At 41.4% G+C, this 24,988-nt stretch overlaps 1 protein-coding gene across 3 annotated transcripts in view; it reads left to right on the top strand.

Moving 5' to 3' along the window:
• The window catches only part of ATF6 (activating transcription factor 6), a 74,743-nt gene that overhangs the window by 16,705 nt on the left and 33,050 nt on the right, over nt 1–24,988 (top strand). For 2 of the 3 annotated variants that reach the window (XM_080348371.1, XM_080348373.1), the window contains 5 exons: nt 6,953–7,096; nt 8,895–9,014; nt 9,938–10,040; nt 11,149–11,213; nt 14,674–14,788. In XM_080348371.1, coding sequence (XP_080204497.1) covers nt 6,953–7,096; nt 8,895–9,014; nt 9,938–10,040; nt 11,149–11,213; nt 14,674–14,788 — 547 coding nt within the window. The remainder of the gene's footprint in view (nt 1–6,952; nt 7,097–8,894; nt 9,015–9,937; nt 10,041–11,148; nt 11,214–14,673; nt 14,789–24,988) is intronic. The other variant, XM_080348372.1, reaches the window with a different exon arrangement.

A 24,988-nucleotide genomic window follows, 5' to 3' on the forward strand; every position in this document is an offset into this window, starting at 1 on the left:
GGCCCTAGCATTATTTTTCTTGGCTTCCTGCCTATGAGAAAAGTTCAACTAGTTGTTGTTGTTGTTGTTTGTTGTTTTCGCCCTAATGAGTCTGCTCAAGATTACATGGTGGTCATCATCTAACAACAGTCTTAGAGCATTTATAAAGATGTCACCCAACCAGAATGTGTCCTAACTACCATTTCAGATATTTAGTGGACAGAAAGCAAAGGAAAATAGGAAGTTGGAGAGAAGAAAGGGAGGTCTGTGAAGAGATTGGAACAGGGGGTTTGAGAAGGTGGTGGGTTTGTTGTTTTGTTTTGGTTTTTTTAATTAATTTTGTTTTTTCTTACAAGTTGGCCCTCTCTGTATGGCTGAACCCCTTTCAAACTGGTTAACAGACTTGATGATGCACCAAGACTTTGTAGCCTGTATTTGTGGTAGAGGATGACTGAGTTGGTGATTGATTGGAGCTAAGTAAAGCTGCTGATTCAAAATCTTATGTTTTGTTGACCAACAGCAGCTGTGCTAGAATTGCTGGCCTTTTGTAGAGACTTCATTGCAACTCCTCTCTAGAGTGTCTTGATGGCCTCTCCTCTACTTTCCAAGATTATCCTGGAAACTGAATAATCTATTAAAAATTTAGATCCAGTGAGTAATCTGCAAATAAAGACACCTGCTTGGGCAGCTGAGAAGTGTGATTTTTTCCGCTGTTGTTGTAGACTGCAACGAATGAAGAAGCAGTTATTTTTGACTCTTGAAAAGACTTAGGGGTGTGTCTAATTTCTTAGATTGGTCACACAAACATTATAAAAAAAAAAACCCCAGAAGTGGTAAGATTAATCATCTTTTACTAAAAATAAGGAAGTCACCCAAAGGTTGTGCAGCTGCACGCAGCCACGATCTGCTTGTAAACATGAAGTAAGCACAACACAAGTCTTTCACCATCACCCAGATGAGCATCCCAGCGAGTCTGCAGGCTGCCAGGCAGCACCACTGTTGCCTGCTGAGCTTTCGGAGTGTGCATGGTTTGAGCTGCTGGAAGCACCATCCTTTGAAAACGCCTCTGTTGGTGTCAGTGCAGGTTACAGCCCTCACCTGAGCTGAGCAATCTCGAGGTGGTGTGTGGGAAATGGAATTATTCTGAGGTTTGGTGCATTCAGCAGTCTTTATGTGCAAGCTTGCTATTGTTTGAGCCTTAATGCCGGACTCCTTGATTAAAGAAACAGACCTATCTTAAAGCAAATAGGAGGCTAGGGATATGGTGGGATGTCAGAAAGTTAGAGAAATTATTTTGTAGTTCCCTTAAAAGGAGCATTTTGTGTGTGGGTCATGGAGCTGATCTGGTTATCATAACATCACATGCGGTAAGTGTTGTGTTGCTGCAGAGATGTTTGAGCTGTATATTGTATTTTTTTTTTCTCTTGCTGTAACAGTCTTTCTGACTCTGTGTGTGCTCCTTCCTTGCTCCATTCTGGTGTGATGTGAGGCAGGTTAGTTGGAATCACCAATGGCTTGTGGTGTAATGGAGGAGGAACTCCCCAGCCAGGCTCCTTCCTTGTCCAACACCACCTTCCATCCGGGCTGGTGCCTGGTCTGGGAGTGCTGAACTGTGAGCGTTAAACCTGGTACCTGTGGCCTGTGGTTTCCTTCAGCTGCAGGCTGGATAATGCTGTCTAAACTTGTACCGGCTGCTGAGGCATCTCTAAAAGATGTTCTGAGAACAGAGAACCACAAATTATGGGCTGTACAACAGGTTGAATTTCTTACTCTCAGTTCATCCAATCCTGGGCTTTTTTGCACTCGGGGAGGAACAGAAAAGGATTCCTTCTCTGCTTTTTGAAAGCCTCAATAGTCTTCCAAGTATCTTCAGGAGGTTAATAGACTTCCATGTGATGTATACCTGAAGTGTGCTAACAAACATACATACAAATGACAGTCTATTAACTTCTTACACACTCATAGAGAGGAACAGGTGAAATGTGAAGAGAAAACTATTAGATGAGTGCAAGAGGCGCACAGCAGTGCCACGTTAGCCAGCTCCTGCTGACTGCCAAGGAAATATGAAGCCCTCTGTGTGTTTTAGCAAACACAGAAGCAGCTCTGGAAGACACAAGTGCCTCTTAACACTTCTCATATGAGAAACTTACTATAATGCTTGTGACACTGAAAGAATATGTTTCAATGCTGAGTGGAGTGTACATTTGTGTTGGAAATGACCCGAAGCTGGAAAACTGCTTTTGTAGCACACCTTTGGCTTTGTGTTGTAGTTCCTTCTTGAAAAGAGAGAAAAATGGAGAGGAAAAGGACAAACTGAGTAATTTGGATTTGGCTTCAGGTTCCAGACTTTTCAGAACCTTTCTTGATGGGTTGGTGCTTGAATAAAATTGGATACTCTTGACTTTCTTACAAACCACAACTGCAGGAGCAGGAAGTGATTCCTTCCTCTGTCCTTTGCTGATCCCAGCCACATGTTCATCCTGGCAGAGTTGTGCCTTGGCCTGGCTGTGTTGTCCTGCACAGAGATCATCCCTCTGGTTTGGGTTACTGTCTTCATCCTTCCCAGCCAAGGAGAGAGGCCAGGCTCCTCTCGCCAGCCCCGTGTTCGCGGAGAGTAGCTCTGGAGCAGCCCGGCAGGAGAAGGTAGTGGCTTGCTCTTGGCAGATGGTGCGCTCATTGGGAGTAAGAAAAGAGAAATACTTTATAGAGAGCGTTTGGTGCTGGGGCAGCCTTGTCTGGAATCAGTTAGGAAGAGGACAAGGTCCTCAGTCGGTGTCTCCTTGCAATGTCAACTTTAGCCTGTTGGAAACATCGCAGCTCATACTCAGATATGGTTCTGTCCCCAGAAAATTCTTTGTTATGATATCACTATTGGCTTTTGTCTACAAATTACTGTACAACTTAAATGTCAGTACTCAAAACTTGAAGTGCACAGGGTTTGTTCAGCCAGAAGTACAAATGAAATTTAGTTTGGGCTCCTGGCAAGACTTGCTTTCATATTTTTCAAACTGACATTCAAACCAAAGAAGTAAAAATACAGCTAAAATATCAGGTGCCGTTGAATGCCTGGAGAAACTATGACAGGAGTGGTGCTTTTCTTTCCCGTCTATAATCAAATTTATCTACACTTCTGAAAAAACATCTGCACAAACTATTTATTGGTTCTTTCTTTTTTCCCTTGGATCTGGTTTTGCATCTTAGACAGGCTGACAGCTCAGCCAGCTTGGACAGAGTGTTTGTGGCTGTGTGAAAACTGTTTAATATTAATGGTATGCAGGATGTACAAATGCAGGCTGCAAAGCCTTGGTAGGCACCCCAGGTGTGTAAGTGTGACCAAACAGAAAAGGTTCCAGATTCCAAGTTCTAACTGGTCATCTTGTCCAGTAAAGCCATTTCTCGGGTTCAGTCTTTCTTGACTTTTAACGTAGGGCAATAACTCAATTCCTGCAAATAGAAGGACTTGCTCAAGGCAGATATGCCAAAGTGCTCTTTCTTTTCCAAATTCTGATCTTGTAGCCCAACAGAATGAAAAAATTGTCCATGCTTTTACCATCTGTCATATTAAATCATTTTTTAAACAACTATTGATAGCTTAGCTGAAAATACTGCTTTTTTCTGTCTGAATGGGATCACCTACCATTCCTTTTCACTGTTTCCAGCCTCTTCTACGTGATGTTTTTAAATGCTCAATGTTGACTTCATCTTCAATGTCCTGGTGTTGGGATCTTCTCTGAGGACCTTTCCTGTTCCAGCCTGCTCTGCCTAGCACCTGTGAGGCACAGTGTGCCTCAGGTGGGCAGGTGTTTCAGATGTAGCTCTGCAGGAGAGGTCTGTCCTTCCTTCCAGCTGCTAAAGGGATTCCTGGGTCGTAAGTCATGCTTTCTCTCCCGTGTCAATTTGAGATGACAAAGGAGGAATATTTCTGCTATCCTGTGTCGTACTCTCATGTCCGCACTTGGCAAGGAAAGGTCTTTGAGAATGAGGATCAGAGGATATAGAGCGTTACCTGCATGTCTTCTCCTATCTGTTACCTGAAGATGGAGCCCTGTTTACAGATGAACTGCACAAGTTTCTCATGGGAGAAAGGGAGGGGAAGAAATGATACAACAGAACAGCAGCATCTTTTGTTCAGATGGGGAAAAAACTAGCAAAACTCCCCAAGTAACTAGAAGGAGGAAGGAGAGCAGTATTTCAAATTGCAGGGTTTTTCCATTTCCAAAATAAAAGTTATTTCAGTTTTGGGTCATTACCACAAACCAAAGGAGCAAGGAAAGGGATTATTTTTTTTTTTGTAAGGCCTGTTTGAGACTTTGAGAAGGATGCTTTTGGTCATCTTCAAGGTCCTAAAAAAAAAATGAATGGGAAAGGGGAGGCAGGTGTAGCCCATGTCGCTCAAAGCAGAAATTGCTGTTAGCACTTCTTCAAAAAAAGCACCTTGTAGAAAATAACAATAATGATAAAGGGCATTGGAATAAATTGGTGTCCATGCTCTCAGAGGTGGGAGCCATGGTTTATGACTGTAAGGATGGCAAAACACACTCTGTTCACCTCCTTCTTTGTCTTTTGCTGCTGAAGATACCTTCTTTGAGGCTGAAGATCCAATACTTAGCTGCTGCCAAAAGTGAAATTTAATTTTGATGGAAAGATTAATGTGTTTTAAGCATGAGGAGGTTAAAAATAAACATTTCTTCCCTGTCAAAGCTGATAGAATGAAATGAAGTATGTGTGATTTTCAGTGGCTGTACAGCTAAAACAACTAAATTACAAAAACTAAAGATAAGCTGTGAATATGGAGTGCTGCTTAGCTTTATCCTTTATGGACTTGGTTTGGAATTCTCTACTTTGATTGTTCAGAGTTCAGGGTGAACTGGAGTAGGAACATGTTGCACAGGGCATTTAACTTCAAGCTAGTGACCTTGCCAAGCTGGAACCTGAAAGAACTAGAATCGCCTTTGCAGAATGAGGCAAGTAGCGAGGAAGAACCATCATGGAAAAACGCTGATTTGCTACAGTTCTACTGATTAGGTTTTTGTCAACTTTAACTAAATAATTAGGTGGAAAATGTCTCTGGTTCAGTATGCAGTTTTGAACAGGAAAGGAGATAAGTAGGGTAGGATAAAACGCCAGATCCAGTAGGTCCATCAGCACACTGGATGGCTGATACACTTCAAGCTGTGGAGAAACTTTGCAGGATAATTATACCTTTCAGATCTTCAGATGGATGTTCTTGATTTCATGAATAAACTTCTGTATACTTTTAGCTGTCATGGCTCCAACTTCAATAGAGTAGGGCCATTTCACAGATGAGTGACTTCTAGCCAGGAACGTGTGCCATCCCTTTAAGCATCAGCTTTAATTTGGAGCTCTGGTTCTGGGCTTGAGGTGCTGCCAGCTGTGCTGATGCTTTCATTGGAAGCGAAGAAACGTGATCTCATAAAGTGTTGTAGGTAGTGGAGATGGTTTCTGTAAAATTGGACAGCCTGGTGTGGCCTGATGAGGCAGTGAATAACCTATTAGCTTTCCGTGCTATGCAGTAGAGACAATGAGACATTTGGATGTTTGTGTACATACACAGTAAGGAAACAGTAAGTACGTCTCTGCCCGCTGTCATGAGTGAAAACAGCCTGTAGCCTTGCTGCTGCCTGGAAACCTGAAGGAGAGGAGGCAATCCAGGCAATGTCAGCCCGGATCCGGGATTGCCCCGGCTCCGCGGTTCTGCAGAACGTGGCACGATGACTCACGGCGAGACCTGGGTTCCTCCTAACGGGAGCGCAAATGTGTCGGCAAAAGAGGGGATTGCTAGGCAACTTTCTGTATACCTTCTACTTAGTTGTGGAGTGTTTAATCTGCCCTCCTTGCTGTTCTCTGTTATTATCATTTGCATCCGTTGCTTGTTGCAAAGTGATGCCATGTAAGAAATAGGAAAAGGAGATTTTCTGCTGCAGAGTTTGTGCTCTGCTACTCAGGGGAGGTGGAGCATGAATCAAAACGTACTCTGTGGGCAGGGATCAAAGGTCTCACCGGCAAGCTGGGGTCTTTGTATTTTGTGAGCTAAGAAGGTTAGGACTTGATTTTGTAAATATACGTATTTCAGGAAACAACTGTGTTTATGACAGAGCAGCCTCCGGAGAGGATATCTGGAAGTATTTCTTTTGTGCTTTCAAGATTTCTCACTTGTAAATCCTCCTTCTGAGCTAGGATACAGTTGATCTCGTATAGCAGTTGTCTGGTCATTTTTCCAGCTCCCATGTGAAATGCTGCAACCTGGCTTTGCATGGAGAGCAGCACAGATGTCCCGGTGCTGCATGGCTGGTGGCTGAGCAGCCCCAGGGGACAATCCTTCAGTCAGTGCAAGCACAGACCAAGACCACAGGGTATCGGGGACCATGGCCTGCTGCCACTGTGTAGATGGGATTGTCAGTCCTGCCAGTGTTTATACATCCAAGTAGAATTGAACATATATAAGCTTGTGTACAGTTTTGTTAGATTTCTGGGGTAATATTCCAGGCTTACAACTGCATGGAATTTGGTAGCTATATTTTCCTTATGTATTGTGTTTGTATAAACTGTGTCAATTGTGCTTTGAGGCTAATGAAAGTAAAAGTTCAGGGGTACTTTGGTTTGAATACAGGTAATTTTCTTATGCCTGCAGATCTAGATTATGAACAGATTGATCTCAGTTTCATCAGGTAAAGCTTGTGGTGGAACATGAAAACCAGAGCATCAAAATCCTTTGAACAATTAAAACCGAGGAAGAAAACAGAAATGCTTTTCTGTCTACTAATCTTTTGAATGACAGTACTATAATGACACAAGACATCATGTTTTTAAGTTAAATATAACATGAACCTTGTCAATATAACATAGCAGCAGCCAAAAATTATCCACCTGAGTATTTAACACCTTATAGTAAAGTGTCTTGCAGACCCTTTATATCTGTAATATATTTTGCTATGATTATTATGTTTTCCAGTATATTTGAAAAGGATCCCAATGGAGCTGATTCCACTGCAAGTTCCAACCACCGGACCAGAAATCTTCTGGAGTTCTCAGCTAGCCAGGAGTCTGGCACAGCTCAGAAAATACCTGGGGACAACATTCCACAGAAGAGTAATAGGTGAGATGAAAATCTTTGACATCTTTTAAGTGGTAGAGGGCAATGGTGCTTTTAGACTTCACTGTCTTTCCCTTTGATAATCTTTTTGACCAGGGTTATTGCTGCTCTTCCAGAGCAACTGAGTTTACAAACACTGTGTTTTGAAAGCTGATCTCTTTTTAAAAAAATATTATTATTTAATAAAGTTTACCAGGTTGCTTTTCAAATGAGTATGATCTCCAAGATAACCCAACATAGAGCTTCAGAAGTGTGCACCCGATTATGCTGTGTAGTTGTAGGGACAGTGTGTTAGAAGAGAGCATATAGACAAGTGTATGTCATGGAGATTTTCATGACCTTCTTCACATCTTCATCTGTCTGGTTTTTTCCCTCATCTTTATTTTAGCTTGCATAGTTACGGTATTTGTCACCTATCTCTTCTTACTTTTCAACCTCAGTATTTTCTTAATTGCTCAAGAGAAGTTCACAATTGAGAATATATTCTGCACTTTGCACTGTACTTTTTAGCAATCTCTGAGTCCATCCTCATGTTTACCCATTATTTTGTGGTATAGTTACTTTCAAGCTTCCTAGATCTCTAGCATTCAGCATGTAAGAGAAAATATAATTGTCTCCAGATTGAAATCTGGCTAATCCAGCTCATGTTTTCCCCTTACAAGATTTATCGTATCGGAGTGTTTTGGCTGGTTGAACAAAGCCAGGCACAGATGTGCAGAAAGCCCTAATGTATTTTGCCATGCAGAAAGAAGGCAATAAATCAAGAGCATTTTAAGGCTGTAGCCATGGTGAGGTCTTTGTGTCCTATGTGGCAAGTTTTAGACCGTGACTTACGTGATGTAGTAGTCGAGTGATTCTCTTAGGAGGATATGCTGGTGCCTGTACCTCCTCCTTTTCTTTCACTCTTTCATCCTGTTTTCTAGCAAGCTAGGAGCTCTTTGCTGCATGTTCTCCTTTATCAGTTCTGGATACAGTAAACAGGAGAAGCAGATGTGAAGATGGACAGAAAGCTGAGAAAGGGAGGGGAATGTGAATAAGGCTTTCATGAGCTCATATACCTCGTTTTTCAGAAGAAGTTGAGTTTTACGAGCTACAAGTTTCTCAAAACCAAGAGGACTAATGCTGTTATATTGATACCATGTCAAGAGGGGAACTTATAATAGGTATTTGGTGATAAGTAGTTAACCTCTCAGGAGGTAGGAACGTTAGTCTTTGCTTTGTTGCTGAGAGTGCTGTGGGTTTTTGCATTAAAATACATGCTTGTTTTCAGTTTTTATCAAAGCCAGGCTAGCTTCTGGAGACTGTTGGAGATCTAAATCCTCTCCATTCAGTTGTAATATGGTTTGTGGCTGCTCCATTATCATATAGCTCATGTTCTTTACATCTGCATGGTTTTAGTGGCCAATAAATTTAATATTTCTGTAGCAAATCTTGTACAGCTCTGGAATGAAAGAGAAAGTTGCCTCTGCAGAGATCTCATAGTTTACATATTATGAGGAATATTTTACAGGCTTTGTTTTCTTTCAATATCTGGCCTGTTTGGGAAGAGATCCAACATCTGCTAATGCTTATGTGTCTTCCTTATATTGAGTGCTATTAGACCCCTTTGGAGAATTGACTGAGACTATTGGATGTTTGATAGAGATTGTTATTCACCTGTTTCAAAGCTCCCACAGGAGCAGCTGTGACCTTTGCGGGTTTGCCACTGCTAGCGCTTATTCTCTGGGTTTGGTCAAAGGCTCATGCAGGACTAGTTTCAGGGATTTCTTGATGTCTATTTCTTTTTTTTTTTTTTCCCCAGGTATGATGGTTCTATATCTGAGAACAAAGCACTGATGATAGTCTCAGAAGAACCACTGTTATATATTTCACCACCGCCACCACCCTGTCAGCCCCTGATCAACCGAACAGAGTCGCTGAGGTGAGCAAACAACCTTTTCTGAGCATTTAAGCTTTTATTAGGAGTTTAGATATAAATTGTGTGTTGGGTGAGTGCTATTGGACAGATAACTGTGAATGCTGTTATTGTCCCTTCATAGTGTTCATCCAGTATGCGGCCAGTGCCTCTCTAAGTGTCTGTGCTCTCCAATGTCTACTGCCATGAAGACAGGAGATCAAATTGGATCTTTGGCATCTTTTGATGTTTTTAGTAATGATTTTCACTCAGTTTTCACACTGGTCTTTTAGCAATAACCAAATAACACTTTTCTGGTTGCCTAGAGGTTTTTCGTGTTTCGAGAGAAATCACTTCATGTGTGGTAATGTTCGTAATATAGAAGTGAAGTCCAGCTAAAAGCCTGTTCCACCTGAAATACGTAAAAGATGGTATCCTGCTCTTCAGCTTCTGATACAAGCAGTCTTAACGTTGAAGATGTCCTGTATTGACTGTTAGAAAACACACAGCTCCACTTTTTCTAAAGATATGAGTGCACCACTAACCTTATCTCCATTCTGCTGTGTCCATTCTTTCTCTCAAATTTATTTGTTGTATTTTAGCCTTTTAGCCAGTATTTTGTCTTGAACTGGCCAACTTTTGATTTTAAATTTCAATAGTCCTTCCAGTAATTTCAGAATCGCTGTTCACTGGTCAAAAGAAAGTACTGCATCTGGTTTATGTTGAAATATCCATTATCCCAATAGTGTATAGACATTTACTTACAAATTCTATCATAGATTTAATTTTGCAATTGTATTTTCTTACTTTGATATTAAAACAAGTTATCATAAAGTAGAAGAGTACTGATCTGCAGAGTCTTTACAGTGGCTAGCTTAAACTGTTTTCTAAAATTAAAGAATTCTACCACTGTTCTTTGTAACATCTGTTAATGCTGTGGCTTTTTCTAGGCTGAATCACGAACTTCGAGGATGGGTTCATAGACATGAAGTGGAACGAACAAGATCTAGAAGGCTGTCAAATAACCAACAGCAGAAAGCAAGGGTGATGCAGGTAGGTGGGTTTATACTGGTGAGTCAATAGCATGACAAGATAATTTCAGACGACATAACAAAACATTCTCTCTTACTTGTCTGTGCTTGTCATTATAGACAAAAGTAGCAATGGTGCCTGTAATTAAGGTACCAAACACTTCCCATTTTAAATTGCTAGGTTTGGTTTACTATTATGTTGTCAAAGTTCTTCCATTCCTGCTCTTGGACTCAGGCTAAAAGTCATACATTTTTTTTTAGCAGTCATCAAAAAAAATATGTTTAGTGTTTTCTAAAATTACGTTCATGACTACTCTGTAACGCTGTGTTGGGATAAGGATAAACAGTTGGTTAATGGAGAGAAATATAACCTACAACACATTAGTCTGGCTCATGCTGTAGGGGCACAGCTGATTGGTTTTGTTGAACTATTTCTGTTTCATTTTTTCAGATTTTGCTAAAGGCATAATTTTTTTGTAAGACTACAGAATTACAAGATTTTTGCTCATATTTCCCATTTTTTAAAACCCTTTCACCTACACGGCATATCGGTAATGAGAATGAAATTAAGACCATGACGTTTCAAAGTGTTTCACTTGATTGAGAGCTGGTTACAGGCTTAAAAGGAATTGAACTTAACAATGTGGGAAATGCCACACTGTTCTAGAGAAAAACGATTGAATGTTAAACTTCAAATTCTTCTCACTGGTGTCCAAAGGAGAACGGTAGAACATTAAAGCAGAGCAAGTTTGGGGGCTTCTGATGTTTCAGACGCCAGAAGTGTATTGTGGGTAGTGTATTTTAGCTGGGATACAAAGTGGGTGTGACCTCAGAAGAATTCTGCAAATCTGACATCAGTGAGAGCAAATTTTGCACAATATGTCCAACTGTTGTTGTATTAAAACACTTGTTTTTTCTTTGAGTCCAACTGGATTACTGGTTGCTATTTCAGTTATGCATGTTTCACCAGTGAAAAAAATGTAAATTTATTGTTCAGGGCACTGATTAACCTCTGCACCCCATTATATATTCACTCTCTACAGATGTGATTCATATTTTATATAGTCCCAAACCCAGAAAATTATTATTTTTTCAGTTTGCATCACCTTTTTGTTTTCCTCCCTTTGCAGAGCTCTCTCAGTCAGAAGGCAGATTCCCAGCTAATGGCCATGCCTTACACAGACACCAGCCTCAGGTAAGGCAGAACAACTGCTGTGTTATTGCTTTCTACTTAATAACCTAGTTTTTCACCAACAGCTGGCAAAAAAATGCCAGTTTTCACCTTGTTGTCACGATTCTTAAGTCAGGTGCTAGCTACATTTATTGGCCTAATTTTTGTACCTTGGCAAATAACTGCTTCTAATGATTCAGACTACACTTAAAGGGACCTCTGTATCACAACTCCACTCTTCTGGGATCTTTCTACTAATGTGTCTTAAGAAAATCAGAACTTCACTCTGCTGGGTCCCTTCCTAAAAAGATTTTAATCTCAAGGGGAATAAAAGGAGGAATTGTCTTGTTATTATCTGGAGGAACATCATTAGCTTATAAGAAGGTTTCAAAGGGCTTTGAGTCCAGTAAGAGCACCAAATTATTTTAACAGAGTGAATATATCATTACACCTTATTTGTATGGTTTGTCCTCATCTCCTGGTTTTCCCTGCTGATTGTTAGAACACAATAACACAAAGTTTCGTGATTGCCCTGCCCTCCTTCCTGCATACCTGTCCTGTCCCTTTTCCTGGGTACAGGAAGAACTGGAGAGAAAAGTTGAAGGAAATGAAAATTTTCTCTCCTGAATTCTCTATGACAGTGTTTAAAAAGGATCCTGTTTAAAAGGATCTTTGCTTTGAAGTGCCAGAAATGAGTGTGAGAGCAGAATGTGGAGTATGAAGGGGACTTTTTTTTTTCTGAGAAGAACACCTGAAATGTTGCTGTTGAAAGTAAGACAGCTGTGGCTCTTCTCTTTGCATTGCGGCTTTGAAAGCAGGATCAGCCTGGGAGAAAATAGCAAGCTGCAGGCAAATGTTACGGAAACCAGGCTGCCAAATTTTGGTATGTCTTGACTAATAAAAAAAAGACAAAAATTTAGTTCTACAGGCAGATGAAGGACATCTGTTTTAACTGAGGACTGGACAAACAAGCCTCCTGGCATAAGGCAGTTTAATATAAATGCTTGCATTACTCCTAAAAAAAAATGTCTGGATTATTAAAAACACTCTGCAACATCCTCCAGCTCTGTATGGAATAATCTGTGCTTCAGAAGGAAGTGAGAATTTTTTCAGATGAATGATGTTTAAATGAACAGGACCAGTGAGTCATGGCAGCTGCACGCTGTGACTGTCCTAGAACTGCTAAGAACACAGAACAGACTTCCAGTTGCTCCCAGAGCCATCAGCTATTAGAAGCTCCATGAAATCATAGAATCACAGGGAAGTTTAGGTTGTAAATGACCTCTGGAGATCTCTAGTCAAACCTCTTAATCAAAGTGGGTTTATCTTCAGCTTTAATGTGTGTGTCTGTCAGAAGAGACCATCTCTGCCTCTGTTGTAACCCCCATTAAGAAGCTGAGGGTTGCAATGAGAGCCATCAGCCTCCTCTTTTCCAGGCTGAACAAGCCCAGGTCCCTCTGTCCCGTCTCTCCTTGCACATCCCACACTCCAGGGCCTGACTGTAACTCAGCCCAGCACCCTGGTGCCTTCTGGACACTCTGCTGCACTTGTAAGTTTCAAGATAGGCAACATGTTTGTAAATGCCCCTGAAGCTTTTATTAATAATAGAATTACCTTTTTGTGGAGTTTACAATCAAAGCTTTTGATTTTTAATACCAGTGATTAATTTTTAATGGCCAGACTCAGCACCACCGTTTTAGATACACAATTTAATATGATACTTTCTTGTAATATGGTATGGTATTACTAAAACAACTGGTAGCTTTGCACCTGTGTTGAGAACTTAAGTTCCTCCCTTCCTTCCACGGAGCAGTCCATAGTGGGTACTCTTAAATGCCCAAAGGTAAGTACAATGTAATACCAGTAACCCACTGATATTACTTGGAATTTGGAGTTGGTGTTAGACTTGTTACATGGACACAAGAGAGCTTTGTAACCCAGTGGTTTCCAAATGCTTTGAAACAACTTTCTCTCATGCCTGGATTTAGAATTATAAAAGGCTGCTTTTTCAGTCGAGCTGTATCTTCTGGAGTGTGGGCGAGCAAACGGATCTGTGGGACCTGTTTCAGTTTTCAGGATGTGTTTTACTGAGCAACGCGTGGGCGCAGTGCCTTTTATCACAGTAAAACTTCAATGCTGAATCTCAGGGGTGGTTTGGTGGGCCTACGTGTTTTTAGGAGTGAGTAATCAAGCTCAAATTAGCTCTAGTCTTTGTTTCCTGTGTGCAAAGGATGTGATCTGATTCCTCACTTGCATAATTCTGCTAAAGAGGATATATAGGGTAGAGCTGCCTGCCCTTGATCCCCCAGGACTTACATCCCAATCCTATTAAAGGGCAGCTGACTTGGCAGCAGCAGCCCTTTGATTGCAACAGGACTGTATTTGCAGGAGAAGAGGAGATAATGACGGTCTACTATTACTGCTGCTCAAGAAAATCACTTGATAGATTTGTACCTTGTTTTGGGTGCATAATTATGTGTATTTTAGAAACATAACAAAATAATCTAAGTCAGCCACCATAGTTTAAAATCTGGGTCAGCAGAAGACAGCTTGGGAGGAACTGCCTGATCAGTGTTTTTGCCACAAATAATGCAGACAGACAGTATGTTATTAAAGTGGGAATGAATTAAAATGACTGGTTGAAGGTCCAGCTAATGGTTTGTGTAAATTCAGCTTTCCAATTTGATTAAATATGTTTTCAATGAGATTGGGGAAGTATACATGATAGCAAGGCGTGCTGGGAATTTCTCACCTTTCCAAGATAAACAGTGGATAAGTACCATGACTGTATGACTTGCCAGTGTTTTTGCTTAGAATAGTTTAGACAGAATGTCTTTTCCTTATGTCTGGCATATGTAAGACAAGAATCGTGTAAAAGATAAGCCAGAATTCTCTGAATATCTTATTTTTGTTCCACTGTCTAAATTGAAAATCAAGAGGAAATCTTTGAGTTGACCACAGAGGCACAAAAAGTAAAAATGGTGGGTGAGAGAGAAGATGGGAATGTCACTGACAGTAAATGAAAAGCTTTGTTTATGCTTAACTTTGCACTTCTTTCAGTTTGAGTGGTTTGGACCCTTAGCATTAAAAAAAAAAAAAAAATGATGTTTTAATTCGTTATTTCAAAATGACATTTTATTCTAAAATTTGCTAAAATCTATTTTCAGAAGTCATCACAATTTTTCAGACACTTTAGGTTGACTTGAAACTTTCTTTTTCTGTTGAGCTAGCCAAGTGGGTTTTTGCTGCCCTCAAAAGCATGAATAAAATCAAGCCTGGAAAAGTTTCCTGCAGCAAGACCTTTGAAACCTTGAACTTTCAAAAAATACCCAGTAGTTTCACTGTCACCTGTGTTTCATGTTCCTCATGCTGCCCTCAATAGGCTAAGAGCTGCTCTTTTCAAAAGCAGGTCTTTAAAGTCCTTGTCTCACTGAAGTTGGCTTTCTGGTCTGAAATAATTACCTTCACCCCATCTTCATTTCAGCAGGAACTCAGGGAATGAGCTGCAAGTGTATTATGCCTCTCCAAGGAGCTATCAAGACTTTTTTGAAGCTATTCGCAGAAGGGAAGATACGTTCTACGTGGTGTCATTTCGCAGAGTAAGTGTGGTAGTTGTTCAATACTGGCCTTTTATGTGTATCCCTAAGACTGTTTCTAACACTGAGTGTCTTTCCTTGTAATACAAAAGATGACCTAGTCAAGGTTGAAGCTAAATTTGTTTCTTTACAAGTGATGCTTCTGTGTATCCTTTACAGTAACGTGGCCAGATCATGCTCTTTGCAAAATAAGCCCATCACAGGTAGGAATGGAAAAAGAGTTTTGCAGAAAACATTGTAGTGCCATTGCAAGACAAGACAAAGGTGCATGAACCCTGTGGTTAAACACTTACACATGGTAGCAGTCCCATAATTGGAATAGTTAACTGGATGTTTATTTAATAGGTGTGTAAACCTTCTGTGCTTCTGAGTATAGGAATAAATGTACCCTGTGAACAAATTATTTCTGCTAGGTTAACGTAATATTATTTCTGTCTTCTCCTAATAGACTTGTATTTGCAGTTTTATCTGTCACATATTGCAACTGTATAGAACTGTATAGAAACATTTTTCTGTGGTTTTGTGACTCGTAAGCTGAGACAGATGAGCAGTTCTGCCATCTCTGCTGGGATACAGCACTGGCTTGTGCTACAGCTTTGTCAGGCATATCCTCGCATCTGCAGCGCAGTTAGTGACAGTAAAAGCTGTTTTAAAATGGGATTCCAGGTGTTTGATTGCATTTTCTGTACTGCAAGCCTGAGTGGTGTTGAAGCCAGGACAACTGCAGTAGTGGGAGGCTGTTTGGGGTGTGGTGATGGAAGTGATAAAGGAAAACAGTGGCTGAGACACCAGCTGGGGTTGGGAGAGTTAATTCCCTCCCTTTTGCAGAGGTCTTGATGAGTCCTTAGACATTGCTGGTAATGCATATTTATCCCTGACCTGAGCCCAGGTTCTCGGCTTGCTAAGTCTCTTGCCTTGCCATTTTGCAGTTGGGATATTAGGTGAGAATTGTCATACACCTGCTCACACCCAGCCATGGTTTTTCTAGGTCCCTGCAAATCTCCACTTGTTTCATTATCGCAGGAGAGTCCTGAGAGGGGTTCCAAGGTGGTGGGGGACTAGTAGTTGCCAGTACAGCAGCTCATCCAGCTACAACCAGTTCTGTGCAGGAGCACACGGACGAGCAGAACTAGCTTTAGCAGTTTCTCTGTTGTCATAATTCTGCCAATCTGTAGATGTCATATGTACACAGGTAGCACAACCCTGTTCGACCTGGTCTACGGTAACTTTCTTAATTAGTGAGATATGTGCCTGTAGAAAAGGTTCAGGCAAAATAAAAGTACCGATGCTCTTGTTAGGATTAGGGTTTTATGCTGAGTAGAAATATGAGGTTAGTTTCCAGTCTTGGGATTACTGGATTGTGTCACAAGGCTGGAATTTTGTTATTAAATGCTTGGCATGTTCTGCAGTTCTTTCAGCTAGCAACACAAATATAGCCAGCACCAGGCTCCAAATATCCAGAGGATGAGTGGAGAATTGATTATGAAAGTTTTTCTGGAAACTCAAAAAGTAGAAGAATAGTGTTTGTCTAGTTCTTCACTTGCAACCTTTGTTCTAATCCACCTGAACGCGTGTTCTGGTACCCAGGTTCTGTTTATGCTGTTGGATTAATGACCTGGAAGCTGTCAGCTATTATTTGGACTTGCAGAGCTGTCCTTGGAAACAGAATGTGGCTTGTGCCATGGAATCCCCACTGCTTGGCTCTGCTCTGTTGCAAGGAGAGGTCTGGGGACTTTTTTAAACCATCTATGAAGTTTATTGGGTAGCAAAGCTCTTGGTAATTCTTTTTTATGAATGAAACGTCCTCAAATCGATGGCAGTTTCATGCATTACCTCATTTATTATTTTAACAGGGCAAACCTGATCTAGTGACAAGCTCTGCCCTCAGGCACTTTTAAATGACTTGCTTGGATTCTTTTGTGAGTGCAGCAGAAAGGAGTCCTGCCCAGCCCGAGGGGTGCCATCCGCAGGGCCCCAGCCAGGGGCTGCCCTTTCCCCTTCTCCTCAGCACTCCTGACTTCGCTCTCTTTGCACATTTCTCTTTCCCCTGATTAGGAGCTGGGAGGGGGAACTGTTTTCCTCCTCAGTGTCATGGGACAGTTCACTTTTGCTTGCTCTCTTGTCCAAGTTAGTAGGCAAGGCCTGGAGATGACAGGTTTTGTTCTCCTCGCTGGCTGTTTTCCACGCAGACACTCCCCAGCACTTAATAAACTGTTAACAGCTGTATACAAAAGAACAGGAATAATCCAGTTAAGAGTCCCAGGGAGTGGATGGTTCTGGTGTTGGTGATGATCCTGCTCCAAGTGGGAGGTAGGACTATGGATGCGCAGAGATCCCTCCCACCTGATGTCTCTGGGATCCTCTTTCCGCATTGTTTTCTGCTCTGTGTGCAGGGTCACGTAACCCAACGTCTCTCCTGGGTGCATGGGCTGGAATGTAATACATTTTTTGTGTATGTTTTCTGCATTTTCTTGCTTACATTACAGGAGTTATGCCCTGAGTTCCTTGGATTTTCTAGAAAATGGCATTTGCAAGGGCTGCTCATGCTGCTTTTATGTAGTAAGACTTAGCCAGGGCTTGTGAAGGTGCAAGGCAGGGGAGCAAAGCTCAAATGTACTGTGTCATCTTCTGGTGATGCCTAGTACCTGTGAGACCAAATTTATCATGATCTCTTCTCTTTTCTTTCCTTGTCATGGAAGGCCAGCATATTTTGCCTATTTACAGTTGGAGTTTGATATTTATTCATTCATTCATTCATTTATTTATTTATTTATTTATTTATTTTTAAGGTAGAGGAAGGAAAATTCAGTTATTTATTTATTTTTAAGGTAGAGGAAGGAAAATTCAGTAGTATTTGGATCAGCTGAGTCCATACAAGAAGCTTTCACTCTGGGAGTCTAGAAAATTTAATTTTCTGCTGTTGCCAGGGGAATATGTAATGTTTAAACAAGAAGAAATATGTAACAGAGGAATTCTTGAACTGAGGCAGTGTTGTCTCCCAGCTCTGCCAGGCCCCAGCAGTCAGCATCCCCTATAGACAGGGCTCAGAACCATTTATTTCCCGAGATATTAACTTGTTAATTTTATTTTTTCTTACTGCTTAACTTCTAGGAAGCCATTGTTTTCAGTGGTCATTTAGCACTGCAGAACTGACACCTGGCAATGTAACAAGATGCGCATTCCCGGTAGTACATGTTCACACCTGGACCCTCTGCTGTCCCCAAGTACCCCAGCACTCAGAAGCCATGTCTTTGCAGCCTGCCTCTAAGTTGGGCTGGTTTGGGTTGGTTTTGGGAGCATGTTCTGAGCTGTCTGGTCTGTGCAGCAGGTACCAAGAACAGGTTGCTGTGCTTCTGTGAAAAGGGTACAGCTGCTTGAGCTCTGCTGAAGCATCTTGGAGTCTCCAGCTGGCGCTGAACCTTCCTTCCATTTCTGCCAGGTTTGAGGGGCAGAACTGACAGCATGTTTCTCTGCCAACACCTTCAGTTTCTGCCCTTTGTTGTCTGCGAAATTCAAGTGAGTTGGTCCAAGGTGCTCTGTCAGCAGGGAGACAGAGACGTGGCTGCTGCTTCAGCTCCCCGTGAGCCTGGCACAGAACCAGTTCTCTCAGAGCTCACATCTGTTTTGCCATGGACTATTCAGACCTGGAGATTGTTTGTAGAATTACTTAAATAGCTAGCTTAATTTGAAAGGTAATTAAGTAAATCATCGGAGAAAACAAATCCATTCCCATTTACTTTGGCCTGTAAATGCTGCTCCAGATCATTTCACTCTTGTGTGGTTCGGGTCAGAGTCCCCACACCTTGCAGTGGTTAAGCAGTAGATTTCCCCATCCTGGAAGATTCTGTCAGGTATCCTTTGATGACATCTCTGCAGACTTACTAAGGATGGTGACATTTTTTTTAGGGTAAGAATGTAATTTCTCTTCTTAAGGAAAGCATGGTTTCAAGTTTGATTCACTTGGAAAATTTAGAAGGCCACTAGCATTCCCTCTCACTACTGTCTCTGTTTAAAAGTACAAATGTCTCTTGATATCAAAGTTTAGCAGTTATATTTAATGCAGCACATATACATTATCTTAAAGTATATTACGGTAAAAAACCTAGATATTAAAAGGTGATCCTTGTTATCATCTGTTAGAGCAAGAGTGATGCTGGCCCTATATAAAATCAATGACAAAGCCGTTACAAAATTCAATAGACTCAGAATTTCAATTTCTAAATTTCTGCTTCAGTGCCCTGGCATTTAAACCGGAGAGTTTCAGGGAAATGTATTATCACAGATGTGAATTTCAGGCTCTACAAGCCAACATCCGTGATGAGCATTTAAGGATTTCTCAATTTCTGCAAACAAATTTTCACTGAAGTGTTTGAGCCAAATTTAAATAAGAACTTTTGTTCTTCCTTTGTGTGAACACTCAGTGTGCTAGGAATAAAGATGTCTAAGTTGTGTTTTGCTTTGGTTGGTAATAAGCCTGTGCTGTGTTAGTTGTATTTGGGATGATATATTACTTTCAGGCAACAAAAGATTATGATGCCTGGCTTTGACATTCTTGTGTAGCAGTAGTTTGCTGTGCTGCGCACACAGTTCTGGCAATAATTTGAATTTATTCACACAACATGAGTGAGGCAGGTTCCAATTCACTGCACTCTTGATGCCATCTACATCCTCCGGGCAAAACTGCGTTATAAGAAGTGGGCTTCAGATGATGTTTCATAGCCAGAAATTCAGTCTTAATGTATACTTTTATCCTATTTTGTTACATTTGGCAACGGCTAGTTTTTACTGAACATGAAATTTTCTGCTGTTGACTTTGTTTGTGGATTTCCGCGAGCTGGGATGTGTAATTTGGTCTTCTATTCAGATAAAATGCAATGATCAGACTCACATAATCTTGCTGCGTCTAAAGACACAGTAGCTAATTTATATGTTTCAGTCCTGTGGGTTTGCAACTGCTGCAAGTTAACATGCAGATTTTCAAAAGATGTTACAAACTCCCCTTTTTCCTTGGGGAACTTGACCTTAGCTATTGAGAGGAGGAAATTACTTTATCCCAGGGTCGTAGGGTTTTAAAATATTGTTTAAAATATTGTGTACAAATGCTGAGAATAACGTGTTGAAAGAACCGAGGGTAAGGACATAGTATCCATGATAAAATTGCCTGTCCTGTTCAAAGCAGGGGTCACCCTTTAGCCTGTCTGCTCTGCGAGTCAAACCTTTGCCTCCCTGGGAGAATCTGAGAAAGCAAACAATGTATGTGGTTGTCCTTCAGCAAGCCCTGGAGCTCAGCAAGCCAGCCTCCGTCGAATTATGGCTACATTCGACTTTCAAATTTGAAAATCTATATTGAAAACCTCCTGTTTGCATTTAAGTGTCGCCAGTGAAAATGAAGTCTGGCCTACTGCATTCTTTGATACAGATTCCCTCTTTTCTGGCTAAACTGTGGATTTTCTCTGTGTCAGAGAGAATTTCATCTTCCTGAAGCCCTGGTGTCCCTATGAAAACAGTGAAGCAACCTTTCTTTTTGGTCTTTCTCAAGCTGTCATCCTTCCTGGTGTGCAGGTGCGGGGAGCAGGGAGAGCTGACTATCAAATGGACTGCAGAAGAGTCTTCTAGGTACTCAGCTGGGAAAGATGTTGCTTTTGGTAGCATCTTAGAGCTGTTCTTGCGTAGTCCAAAAACCTCCAGAAAGAAATTTAATAATCTGAAATTAAATCTAAAAATATATTTTATTCTGTAGAGCACAAATGGCCCTGTCTTTATCCTGGGCTTATCAATATGGATGTGTGTGAGAACAACACAGCTCCAAGTCTAAGTAACAGGAAGCTCAAAAGAAGGTTTTTTAGGTTTTCAGCTGAAGGCCAGTAATTCTTTAAAAAGCATTTCCATCAACATCTTATAGTGTGTTCCAGCAAAGCCTCCAATTGCTCCATTATTCCTCACTCTTGTTACTCTGCAACGCCTGGAAGTTTTGTTCCCATGTGTGTACAGACTTCCAAGGGTGAAGCAGCAGAGGGGGATGTGTGTGCTCCCGAGAGGCAGCATCCCAGCCAGCGGAGACAAGAGGGAGGAGAAGGAGCCGAGCCACGGGCCACTGGGCTGTGCAGTGGCTGGAAGCCCAGGAGGAGCAGCCGGCGAGCGGCAGCTGCAGCGGCGCCTCTCCCAGGCAGCAGCTGTTTGGCTCAGCCAGATGCAAACAGCAGTTGGGAAGGACCGGAACAAGAACGTAAAACGTGTTTCTGAGAAGGGAGGTAATGCCTGTTGCATCAAGTGGGGTTTTGTTTCCTTTGGAGGTGTCTGTTCTGTTCATAGCCCTTCAAGACATTTTGGAAGCAAAGTCTTAGTCACTCTGATTTTTATGTCCTTGGGTCCTTTGAACCCCACTGTGCTCCAAATAAAATTGAGAGTGAATGTGGTGTTGAGGAAAGATGTATAAGCAGAGACAGTAGAGTCACTTGAATGTGTCTGGCATGGACCAAAGAATACTCTTGAGTTTATGTGTATAGTCTTGATTTGTTTGTCTTCTGTATGGTTGCTGGAACTTCATGAATCGTATTAATACTGTCACTGAGCTTCTTTCAGCCTTATTTGTCCCAGGCCTAACTAATACTTTGTTATTTTTAAACTAGTCTTTGGAAGGACAACATACACTGTAGATAATTATAGTGAAAATAAAATATACTGTAAAAAATCTCTCCAAAACCCAAAGTGGTTGCAGACAGACGTGACCAGTAATAGTATACATGTATTTAAAATGTGCTGCATGCTTGACAGACAAAGAGTTGTGGGCAAGGAATAGAGGAAGATTGTTGGTTTTGGAAAGCCTCTGTGGAAGACCCGCTGCTTATGAAATTGGTGTGGACATAGGCTAGAGCAGTATGATTGGGAAGTGTGGGAGGAAGATGTGGTTATAAAGTGGGAAATGTCTCAGTAAAGGAAGTGACAGTAGTATCTCACTTATTAAGAGCAGAGAACAATTGTTGACAACAAAATAAGTGGGAACACAAGTTTATCCACAAACAAGTAATGTGCATTCCATCAGAGCAGGCCGTGGAAATAGAGCTCTGAGGCGGTTCCTTTCCTTCAGGAAATAACCCAAGTTTAACAATGCATTAATAATGCTTTAATAATGCGTTTTTCTTTAGTGATAGCATGGTATTCTTTGAAGAGAATTTGGCTCAGATTGTTCTGAACAGGTCCCAGAAGGGAAAGATGGGATCTTGCTTGTGATCTGTAGTGGTATTAAATGGAATTGATGCTGACCAAGCCCTAACTGTATAAAGACATAAATGATACCTTCAACTCTGGAGCTGCGGTAGCCAGGAAGGCATTTACTTGTGTGTGGTAGGAATGAGATTCTACATGAAATAAAGACCTCCATTATATTTAATTTGCCTTGAATTATGGTGTATGCAGAGACCACTTCGAAATACTCATGCTTATTTTCTTAGATGGACTTCACACTTTCACCGCTTCAGACTACTGTTTTTTTCCATTCATTTTGAGTTTTTGTATCTGACAGTCCTAGACAGAGTCTTTATAGAAGAAAAATGTGCAGAGCTGAGATGTTCTTGATTTCATTAGGTAGAAATCTCGCTTTATAGCAAATGTTGTTATAGTATTACATTTGAGAGTGTTATTTAAAATCTTAGGCACACTTTTAGAGTTAATTCTGGTCAGTTGAAGTTATTTGCTTCCAGTTTGAATTAATCCTTTTGCCAGATTTTCAGCTGGACAGCACACAAAGATTTTTTTTTTATGAAGTAAGAGCCCAGGTGCTATTATGAGCGTGTATGGATTATCATCACTTCCCACTGGACCAAACAGAACACTTGTGGTTTCCAGGTTTTATTTTTAAATCACTTACACTCCTAGGACAAGAAGTGTGATACAATTAACTGTACTTTTTAATCTTCAAGCTGGCTTTGAAACTTGTAACTGGCTTTTAAACTATTTGAGAGTGGAACATAAAACTTGTTTTCTGCTTCTGGGACTCATGGTTGCTTGTGACCTATCTGCTGGGATGGCTGATGGAAAGACAGAGTAGTAGCTACAGAAATTGTCTGGCTTCTCATAAAGGACTAAGGCGTGTTAGGAAGTTCTTTGACACCTAAATCTCCTCTCTCTGAATCCTAGAAAGCAGCAGAGCCATTTCTCCAGAATGTGGTCTTGTCTTTTTCACTGTGTTTTATCACAGCGTCGGGATGGGGCTGTTGCAGAAGTGTGTGCTCTATGGCTAAACGCTCTTTTAGAGAGTCCTCTATAGGTGTGTCCCACTTCTGTCCACAGCAGCTTCTCACCACTTAATTATTTTAAAATACACTTCCATACCAGCTCCTAGTAGAGTGGACTTTTGTTTCTGATGGTCAAAGCAGAGAGATCCATCTAAGAATGAGATTGTTTTGCTCCATACCTGGTATGGCTTGTTCCTCACCACGTAGTTGGATAAACTCCAGCTTTGCCAGCATAGTTAATGGAAACCGTACGGGTTTGGGTCAGTGATTCAGAATTTTGAATATCTTGAGCTAAGCTGAGAAATCTTTCATGCTGGAAAACACTGTTCAGGAAATCCTCTTTGTGTTTTGATTGCAAACATTAAAATGTGCCTGTGAATATAATTCTGGCACTAGAAAATACTTCTCATCAAGAGAAGGTGTGGAGGAGCAGCACATGAGCGACTCGAACAGTGTGTGCACCACAAGAGTCCTGGGCAGAGCAGGTCGGTCTGTGAAACCCCATGGGCCACTGCCCTTGCAGTGTGGCAAAGCTCCTTAAGCATTGCATAACTGATTATTATTGTTGCTTGGTGTCGTGACCATCCAAAATAAGGTTTGAAGTGATAGTGGTCTGAGAGAGACTTGATATCCAATTTGAGGAAAACAGTCTAAGCTGTGCTCAGACAGAGCTGGCTCTGTGTGAGGAATGTACACCGACCTTCTTCTCTTGATCTAAGTCCAGCCAGGCTCCTGTGTATTAAACAATACTCTCCTCTGAGGCCCTAGAAGTGGATGTTCCCAAGCTCTTCCTCATTGATGGTTCCTTTCCTGAAGCTTTGGCCAGTGTGGAGGTTCCTGGGCTGAGTCACTTGTTCGCATCTGGGAGGCTCTCGTTTAATGTCCTTTCCAGGAACTCAGCGTGGAGCTCTCCTCCTTTCTAGGAACAGTCCTGAGCACTCAGACCTGGACGTTTTCATCATGCTCAGGAACTCAGTAGTTAATCCCTGGGCTGGTGACTACTGGAAAACAAGGTTGAAAATGAAGCATTTTCATGTCTCAGGTAGTCTGGGGCCAGCATCTCCAGAAGGGGGTATCTCCTTGACGTCAGGGAAACACACTGTGGGTTTCTCTTTGCTTTTGCTAAACCATCTGTCTGGTATTTGCTTACCAGCTGTAAGCTGTAACTCTCCGGCAGGGAACCAAGGTGCTGCATACAGTCTAGGCAAAAAGTTTCCTAACTTCTCAAGTTCAGTTTCTGAAGCGCCAATGTAGAGAAATGTGTACAGAAATGAAACAGGGCATAAACATGCTGTCGTGGAGAAAAAGGACAGATGTAGCAGTTTTCTTGGTTTAAAACATTGACAAAAGCAGTTAATTGTGGTTCTAGGAGATTAAGAGAAAATGCAAAGAACTACATTTGCACAAGCAGAAAAGAGCTCTTTAGGTTCAGACTAAACAGAGAGGTTATACTACAAATGCTAAAAAAGGGAGTGTTAAGCCAGCTGGGTAAACTGTTGAAGTGTTGTGACAGGATAATTCCGTTTCGGTGCAGAACTGGTTAAGTGTTGCTTTGGTGTGGCAGGTCAGGATGAGGATTTTACCCACAGCTTGTGCCTCGTCAAAAGGTTTTAACAAATGCATGTAAGAAGTGTGTATGTACTTCAGGCTCAGGTGCATCTGTAAACAGGAGGGTATGGCTGAAGGTCTTGTCAGGGAGAACAGCCTGATGTCCTGTATGTTCTTGAATAATTAGCATTTAACGCTCTAGGACACTTCTGTCCCCCCTCTGCTCCCCTGGCAGTTATGACCATCACCATCCCTTATCCTCCTGTGGATTAGGACCTCTTCACATGGATCAAAACTGACAGCCCTTGTGATTTATTAAGTCTCTCCAAATCTTGATAGTTGATTTAAGAATGTATCTGTTTGCTTATAAAAGTCACTTCCAGTAACTTAATTCTCATAGGAAATAGATGCCTAAGAACAA

The sequence above is a fragment of the Nesoenas mayeri genome, assembly GCF_963082525.1.
Source record: "Nesoenas mayeri genome assembly, chromosome: 8".
In the NCBI taxonomy this organism is placed as follows: domain Eukaryota; kingdom Metazoa; phylum Chordata; class Aves; order Columbiformes; family Columbidae; genus Nesoenas; species Nesoenas mayeri.